The sequence below is a fragment of the Erinaceus europaeus genome, chromosome 15, assembly GCF_950295315.1.
Source record: "Erinaceus europaeus chromosome 15, mEriEur2.1, whole genome shotgun sequence".
In the NCBI taxonomy this organism is placed as follows: Eukaryota; Metazoa; Chordata; class Mammalia; order Eulipotyphla; family Erinaceidae; genus Erinaceus; species Erinaceus europaeus.
In genome coordinates this window covers 22,657,053-22,665,082 of record NC_080176.1, presented here as the reverse complement: position 1 = coordinate 22,665,082, position 8,030 = coordinate 22,657,053, and the positions used below count along the sequence as shown (strand labels likewise).

Genomic DNA, 8,030 nt, shown 5'->3' with positions numbered 1-8,030 from the left:
CATAACATTGTACATAGTATTTCCCAGTTTTCCGCGTAACAACTCTAGGTCCTCCACCATCATGTTCTAGGGCCCGAACTCCCCCATCCCCAACCTGTCTTTTTTTGAGCAGTCACCAAAGCCAGTCCAAGTTCTGCTTAGTTTTCTTATTTTTTTCTTTAAATTTTTAATTTTATTATTTTTTAAATTTTTATTATGACCAGGTTTTCTTATTTTTCAGTTTGGGTGCAGAAGATGGGAGTTCTAGCTTCTGTAATTGCTTGGGTGTTGGCCGGTGGATCCACACCCCCAGCCTGTCTGTCTTTCCCTAGTGGGGCAGGACTCTGGGGAGGGGAGGTTCCAGGACACACTGGTAAGGTTGTCTGCTTAGGGAAGTCAGGATGAAGTCATGGTAATACTTTTTTTCCTTTCTTTTATTTATTTATTTTGCCTCCAGGGTTATTGCTGGGCTCAGTGCCTGTACCATGAATCCACTGCTCCTGGAGGCCATTCTCCCCCCTTTTGTTGCCCTTGTTGTTGTAGCCTTGTTGTGGTTATTGTTGATGTCGTTGTTGAACAGGACGGAGAGAGGAGGGGAGACAGAGAAGGGGAGAGATAGACACCTGCAGACCTGCTTCACTGCCTGTGAAGCGACCCCCCTGGAGCTCGAACCGGGATCCTTATGCAGGTCCTTGTGCTTTGCACCATGTGCGCTTAACCTGCTACACTACCGCCTGACCCCCTCTTTTTTTTAAAGTTTAGTTATTGGATAGAGACAGTCAAAAACCAAGAGGGGAGGGGAAGAAAAGGTGGGAGAGAGAGACCTGTAGCCCTCCTTTACCACTTGCAAAAGCCCTTCCCTCTGCAGGTGGGGGCCAGGGGCTCGAACCTGGGTCCTTATGCATTATAATGTGTGCTCAACCAGGTGCACCACCACCTGGCCCCCAGTAATACTTTTCAACTTTTTTAATGGGTGTGCTTTTTTTTCTTTTAATTTCTTTACTGGGGAATTAATGCTTTACATTCGACAGTAAATACAATAGTTTGCACGTGCATTAACATTTCCCAGTTTTCCATAGGTATTTTCCATAGTTTTCCATAGGGCCAGCCTCTCCATAAAGTTCAGCTCTCTAGCTGGAATCCATCTTCTGTGTGTGCTCACTGTGTGACCTAGGTTCTCGTGTACTGTTCCTGCATAAGGAGGTGGGAGCATAGTGGTGGGTGGTAGATTAAACGGCCCATTGTATCTAGGCAGGTCCCATAACTTTCCATTTATTTAATGGAAATACTAAAGGAAGTGGTGTAGATAAAGGGGAAAATAATATTTTCTATTGGAGTCTCCTGAAAAATTCTGCATTACTGCTATTGCTTGTTCCATTATGATCAATCTTACAGAGTGCAGTGCAGGTTTTGTCATTACTTGTGTTATTGGTCAGGCTCTGAGCCCGGCCATAGGTCAAGATTATTAAGACCACACAGAGCTTAATCCCAAGCCCTATACATGGCAAAAGGCAAGATGGTTTCAGTTTGGCCTGGAGAGTCCAGCCGTGCTGAACTTCCTGTGAATCTGGTACCGTGTCAAGCAGACTGCTCTCCACAGTCACTCCAACAGTGCAGGAGGGTCCCTTTGTCCCCATAGCCTCTCCAGCGTCTGTTTCTGTTGCTGCTACATGGACATGTGTTGTATATATTTCTTCATGTAGCTATGCTCCCCCCAAATAGGAGGCGGAGCCCTGGGGGCAGTTCCCAGGGGTGTGGCCAGGGCTCTGGGCAGGCAGTGTGGGCAGTCCCCACAGGGGGAGTGAACTCTGGGGTCCCAGGACCAGCTGCCTGGGAGTCACATCCCTTGTGGTTGGGGGACCTGCAGCACTATGGGGGTGCCCCCCAGGGAGACAGGAAGCAAACGCTGATTCTGGAGTGCAGAATTTTCATTGTTTCCATTGCTGGGCACCCCCCCCCACCCCGTGTCCATGTCACCCGGGCACCAGACCAGCCTCCCTGTCCAGCAGCCGCCGCACGGTGTGCAGGGCCAGGGGCAGGGCCGTGTTGGTGTCGCGGTGGTAGCGCAGGTGGGCAGCCTGGGGGCTGGGTGTGAGCACCAGCTGGGCAGCGCCGGGCATCTTGAGCAGCTGCAGCAGCTCTGTGGCCCTACTGCCGATTGCCGCCTCCTCCATGCCGGCCACCCCGCTGAGGGCCAGGCTCCTCATCTTTGACAGGGACAGGGAGACCCTGCGGACAGGGAGGTGTGAGCTGGAGGGGTGCCTATTCCCCCGGCCCCCTGCCCGCCCCCATCCCTGCCCCCCACTACCTGGGAATGAGGTCCTGGCTCCTCGAGGCCAGCTTGGCAAGGGCGGTCATGAGTGCTGTGACGAGCTCTGGGGGGCACCAGGAGGCGGCAGGGGGCCGGGCCTGGGTTACCTCGAACAGCAGGGCCTCCAGGGCCTCAAAGAAGCGGCTGATGAGCTCTGCTGTGCAGCGCCGGGTCCAGGACACTGACAGGAACTCACCCACGGCCCACACCTGGGGGACACACACCTCAGGTCTGGCAGGGGCAGGGTGGGCTGACCGGGCTGGGGGCGACGGGCGAGGGGCAAGGGGGCTTACCACACAGGGAAGCAGGGCACCGCGGCCACCCAGGAAGCACAACAGGTCTTTCTCCAGTTCTGCCACTAGTGGTGGTTGCACGCGGCACAGCGCCAGGAGCTGCTGGCCCAGCACCCTGGGGTGGGGGGAGATGCCATCAGTGCAAGGCCTGGGGGTGGGTGGACAGGTTCTAGAAGGGGGGGACTCACCTGTGCACGGCGGCCGGGTAATGAGGGACTTGGAACAGGCTGTCGCTCCGCTCCAGCAGCAGTTGCGCCAGCTCACGGGCCAGGGTGCCATTGGCGAGCTGGGGGCCGGGCAGCCACACTCAGTCCCGGGAGTGGACTGGCCTGTGCCCCCCACCCCCCTCCCACCTGGGGCTCACCGGCATCACGGCCGAGAAGAAGGCCTGCAGCAGGACAGGCACGGCCTGGGTGCACTGAACCACTCGGGGACAGCGGGCCATGGGCTGCAGTGGCTGGAACAGTGGGCTCAGCCTGGTGGTGGTGGGGGGCGCTCAGGGTGGGGAGGGGCAGCCGCCCAGCAGCGAGCCCCCAGGGTCCCGGCCCACCTCTGGGGTCTCCCCCCGGCCCTGGTCCGCAGCAGGTGCTGGAAGAGGCCGTGCAGTTGCGGGTCCCGGAAGGCATCCAGGCAGCCGGGCACCTTGAGGGAGGTGTCCCACAGCGGCCGCTCGGACACTGTGGGTTGCGACCTGGGGGCAGGGGCAGGGTCAGGCTCCGCATCTGGGGGCACAAGCAGGTGTCACCTGCCCCCAGGCGTGGGACCTGAGCTGCAGATCCAGGGCGGCGGCCAGGCAGGGCAGGTCCAGAAGTGCCTGGAGCATCTCGGGGGCCGTGTTGGCATCTACCAGTACCGGCAGCAGAGCTGCGAACTCAGCCGTCAGTGGCGGGCTGTTCCAGGCCAGGAGCTGTGGGTAGGTTGTCTTGGTCTCAGGGCACCCGGTCAGGGACCCCGACCCTACGCCGGGCCCCACCGCCCGCGCACCTTGAGGAGGCTGGGGAAGTTGAGGGCCAGGGGGGCGCCCAGCAGCCGGGCGTGGTCCCGGCAGAAGCGGAGCAGCTCGAAGGCCAGCAGGGGGCTGTGGTAGAGCTCGGCCGGGACCCACTGGAGCAGGTGCTGGCACACCGCCCCCGCGTCCAGGGCGGCCGCATCCCCTGGAGGGTGGGGTGGGTGGCCCGTCAGAGAAGACCTGGCCCCAGTGCACAGGTGGAACTCTGGGACCCAGCGCTCCCGCCCCGCCACTCACCGTGGCTCAGCAGGAAGTGGGCAAGGGGTAGCAGCGTGCGCACCCAGGCCGGGTCCCCGCAAAGCCGGGCTTGCAGCCCCTTGAGGCAGGAGAGGGAGCGGTACAGGAAGGAGGAGTCCTGCGCGCACAGCACGTCCAGTACCAGCAGGGCCTCCGCCAGGCACTGTGGGTGGGCCAGGACCGGGATGGGCTGAGGCTCGGGTCGCCCACCCGCCACCCCCACTCCGCCCCACTCACCGCCTTCTGCAGCTCCACATCTGCCTTCCGCAGGGCGCCTGGAAGGAAGCAGGAGGTGGCTTCAGTGCTGGGACCTCCCCTGGAGTTGGGTCCCGGGTCTCTCCCCTCTCACTGTGTCTTACTCGCAGGCTGGGGTCAGTGTGGGGTCAGACTACAGGCTCAGGCTCTGGGTTCAGTTCCCCCCGCACCATGTGCGAGGACCCAGGTTCAAGCCCCACTCCCCACCCTTCTCCCCCTGCCTCTTCCCTCTCCACTCCTCTGTATATGTCAAATAAATATTTTTTTAAAAAAAACCTCTAGGTGACATAGCCGAACCTCGCCCTGGCACATGTGAAGCTGGGGCCCCCAGGCCCGAGAGCCCTGCACGGTCCCCATTTACTGATTCAGCGATAACCCCGGGGACTCAACGGGGAGAAGCTCGGCTCGAGGGACTCACAGCGGCCGCTCTGCTCCAGGAGGCGCCGACAGTACTCGAAGGCCGTCTCCCGTAGCCGCTCCCGGGGGGTGCGCAGGCTGCCGGAGGCTGACAGCACGGACAGCGTCGAGCCCTCCAGCTCCGACCTGTCGTCTGGGGATGGGGGGCAGGGGGCTTGGAGGACCCCCCTGCCCCCGTGGGTGGGGCCACACACCCTCTCCCTGACTCCCACCTGCGTCGGGGGCCCCGGGGCCACAGAGCAGCAGCCAAGCCCGCAGCATGGAGAAAGCCTGGACGTTCAGCCACTGGTCGTCGGTGAAGCGCTGGCCCGTGGACAGCACCGTGAAGAACTCCGTGGCCACCACCCCGTCCAGCTCAGTGACAGGCCCGGGCTGCGGGGGTGGGTGGGGGACGGGCTGCCGGCTGGGATATGGGCTCAGGACCCTTGGCCCCACAACAGCTTCGCCAGGCAGCCCCTGAACCCCCACACTCGAGACGTGGAAGCCCCCAGACCCACACCCACACCCCCTGACCTGGAGGCCCCGTATACCCACAGACACCCTCGGAAAAGGCCCTGGACCCCCACCCCCTCACCTGCCGGGCCCGGGGTGTGAAGAAACCGCCCGAGGAGACGGCCGCCCCCTGCTGGACGCTGGCGTAGCGCAGCCAGTCCGCCAGCCTCTTGCTCAGCAGGTCGGTCTGGTCTGGGGGGCAGGGGCGTGACAGGCCTTCCCCAAGGCACCCAGAGACCCCCCCCCAGGCGCAGAGACCCTGCCCCATACCTTTCTTCAGGCAGCGCGGGGCCAGGCTGGACGCCCTGCAGACCACGGGCAGGAGGCGGCGCAGGCCGGGGCCCTCAGGGTGGCGGCCCCCCAGCAGCGAGAAGACGTGGCGGCCCAGGGCGTCCACCTGGCCCCGCCGGTCCCCCTGCGGCAGAGGGGGCGGGGCCTCCTAAGGCCGGGACGCCCCCCCCCCCCCCGCCCCTCGGCGACCCCCGCCCCATGGTACCTGGGCCAGGAGCACGGAGGCCTCCAGACTCAGCTGCCAGGCGTCCTGGGGGTCGCGGGCCGGGCCAGCGGGGGGCAGCTCCCTCAGGACGGCAGCACAGAGGAGCCGCAAGGGCTCGGGGTGGGCGGTGCCCAGGGAGGCCCACAGCTGCTCGGGCAGTGGCGGCTCCAGCCTGCGGGCGGGCGGCTCGGGGTCACACCTGCTCGGCGGGGCTGGGAGTGCCCGGCCCGGCCCGCCCCCCCCACTCACGTCCGGGGGTACTTGGTGGCGGAGACCACTAGGAAGAGCCGGCGCAGGCCGTCCAGGGCGTCGGGGCCGTCGGCCGCCTCCCGCAGCAGCGAGGAGACCCGGGCGCACAGGGCCCGCAGCTCCGCCGGTGTCACCTCCCTGGGCGACGACGGGGCAGGAGGGCCACCTGGGCTTGGAGTCTCGCAAACACTGGGTTCCCCCAGCTCAGCCCCGCTCCACGGGGCACCCACTCCCTCTCGCTCCCGGGGGGCCCTGGGTCGTCACTGGGTTTCACACAGGTTGAGTTCAGGTCGAGACAGACAGACAGACAGACAGAAGGCCGGTGGTGGCGCACCAGGTTAAGCGCACATAGTATTAAGCGCAAGGACCGCCTCAAGGATCCAGGTTTGAGCCCCCCGACCCCACCTGCAGGGGTAAGCTTCACGAGTGGTGAAGCAGGTCTGCAGGTGTCTTTCTCTGCCCCTCCTCTCCTGATTTCTCTGTCCTGTCCAACAACATCAGTAACAATTGTAATAACCACAACGATACACAACAAGGGCAAGAAATGGGAAAAAGTGGCCCCCGGGAGCAGTGGATTCATGGTGCTGGCACCGAGTCCCAGTGATAACCCTGGAGGCAAAAAAAGAGAAAAGAAAAAGACAGAGGCCCCCCTCACAGCACCCACCGAGGCTTCCTGAGTGCAGCGGGGGTCACAGAAAGCAGCCGCAGGGCCCCTGGGCCTCTAGCCAGCCCTCTGCCCTCCACAGAGGGTCACCAGCAGCAGGCTGCCGCCTTAAACCCAGAACCTCCGGGCTCAGGCCTGCGCTCTGGCGTTCCTCCTCAACTGGGAAACCACACGTCTCATGCAGAAACAAATCTTAGGGAAAAGAGTGAGCACACACTACAGTGCACAAGGACCCGGGTTCGAGTCCCTGATCCCCACCTGCAGGGAGGAAGCTTCGTGAGTGGTGAAGCAGGGCTGCAGGTGTCTGTCTTTAAAAAAAATTGTTTAAAATATCTTTATCGGATAGAGACAGCCAGAAATTGAGAGGGAAGAGGCAGAGAAAGAGGGGGGGGGCAGGGCGGTAGCGCAGCAGGTTAAGCACATATGCTGTGAAGCGCATTAAGGATCCTGTTCTCCCCCCACCCCCAGGTCTGCAAGTGTCTTTCTCCCTCTCCTCTCTCTGTTTCTCTCCATCCATTACAACTGCAGCAACGACAATAATAACAAGGGCAATAAAATGGCAAAAATGGCCTTCAGGAGCAATGGATTCGTAGTGCAGGCACCGAGCCCCAGTGATAACCCTGGAGGCAAAAAAAAAAGGGGGGGGGAGTCGGGCGGTTAAAAGCGCAGGTGGCGCAAAGCGCAGGGATCGGCATAAGGATCCCAGCTGAATCCCCCGGCTCCCCACCTGCAGGGGAGTCGCTTCACAGGCGGTGAAGCAGGTCTGCAGGTGTCTGTCTTTCTCTCCCCCTCTCTGTCTTCCCCTCCTCTCTCCATTTCTCTCTGTCCTATCCGACAACAACGACATCAATAACAACTACAACAATAAAAAAACAAGGGCAACAAGAAGGAAGTAAAAAAAACATTTTAAAAGAAAGAAACTGACTACTTTCATTGCCGTCAGGCTTATAGCTTCCAATGGCCACTTTTTTTTTTTCCTATTTAACATGGCAGAGGGCAGGGGAGACCGGGAAAGAAACTCCTGCAGACTCGCTTCGCGCCTGGAAAGCCGCCCTGCAGACGGACAGCTCCCGGGACGGACGCGGACATGCGGCGGTTATTCCGGCGCCCGAGTGACAGCCCCAGTGTCGCCCGCGTCACCCTGTGAGACGTTCACGCCCCAGCCCCACCCGCAAGCGGGGGGAGCTTCACGAGCGGTGCAGCGAGGCTGCAGGTGTCTGGCTCCAGCGATAAATACGACAGAGACCCCCTCTCCCCACCGGTGGGGGCCGGGGCTCGAACCCGGGGTCCCGGAGCGCGCTGACAGCTGCGCTCAGCCACGTGTCCCAAAGCGAAACAGACAAAAAAGGGCATCCGAAGTGGCCGAACGGGAGGCGGCGGCCCCGCGAGAAGCCGGGTGTCTGGGAGCCCCCCGCCCCGCGCTCACCTCGCCTGCTGCAGCAGCCGCTCCGCAGCCATCGCCGCATCCGGTTTCCGGGCGCGTCACATGAGCGTCACGTGAGCTGCGCGGCGCCCCGGGTCCGTCCGGCTTCAGTTCCGGAGCCACGGGGGTGAGGTTATCTCCGTACCCGGAACCTTCGGCCACCGGTCCCCCGAGTCTCGGAACTGGGCACTATGGACCCAGAGAG

General features: G+C 61.9%; 1 protein-coding gene across 2 annotated transcripts; it reads right to left on the bottom strand.

The window, feature by feature from the left end:
- Positions 1–1,867: 1,867 nt before the first annotated feature.
- Positions 1,868–7,986, bottom strand: AP5Z1 (adaptor related protein complex 5 subunit zeta 1). 2 transcript variants are annotated; one of them, XM_016189087.2, is made up of 17 exons: positions 7,829–7,986; positions 5,739–5,876; positions 5,490–5,661; positions 5,264–5,408; positions 5,076–5,185; positions 4,714–4,873; positions 4,503–4,589; positions 4,067–4,104; positions 3,830–3,992; positions 3,568–3,737; positions 3,348–3,490; positions 3,134–3,274; positions 2,948–3,059; positions 2,772–2,869; positions 2,584–2,698; positions 2,288–2,499; positions 1,868–2,208 (listed from the first exon to the last, which is right to left on the bottom strand). In XM_016189087.2, the coding sequence occupies exons 1-17, from the start codon at positions 7,858–7,860 to the stop codon at positions 1,953–1,955; spliced, it is 2,292 nt and encodes a 763-aa protein (XP_016044573.1). In that variant the 5' UTR covers positions 7,861–7,986; the 3' UTR covers positions 1,868–1,952. The 2 variants fall into 2 exon arrangements, with proteins under 2 accessions (XP_016044573.1, XP_007525156.1); XM_007525094.3 differs by having other exon boundaries at positions 1,869–2,208; positions 4,503–4,634.
- Positions 7,987–8,030: the final 44 nt, after the last annotated feature.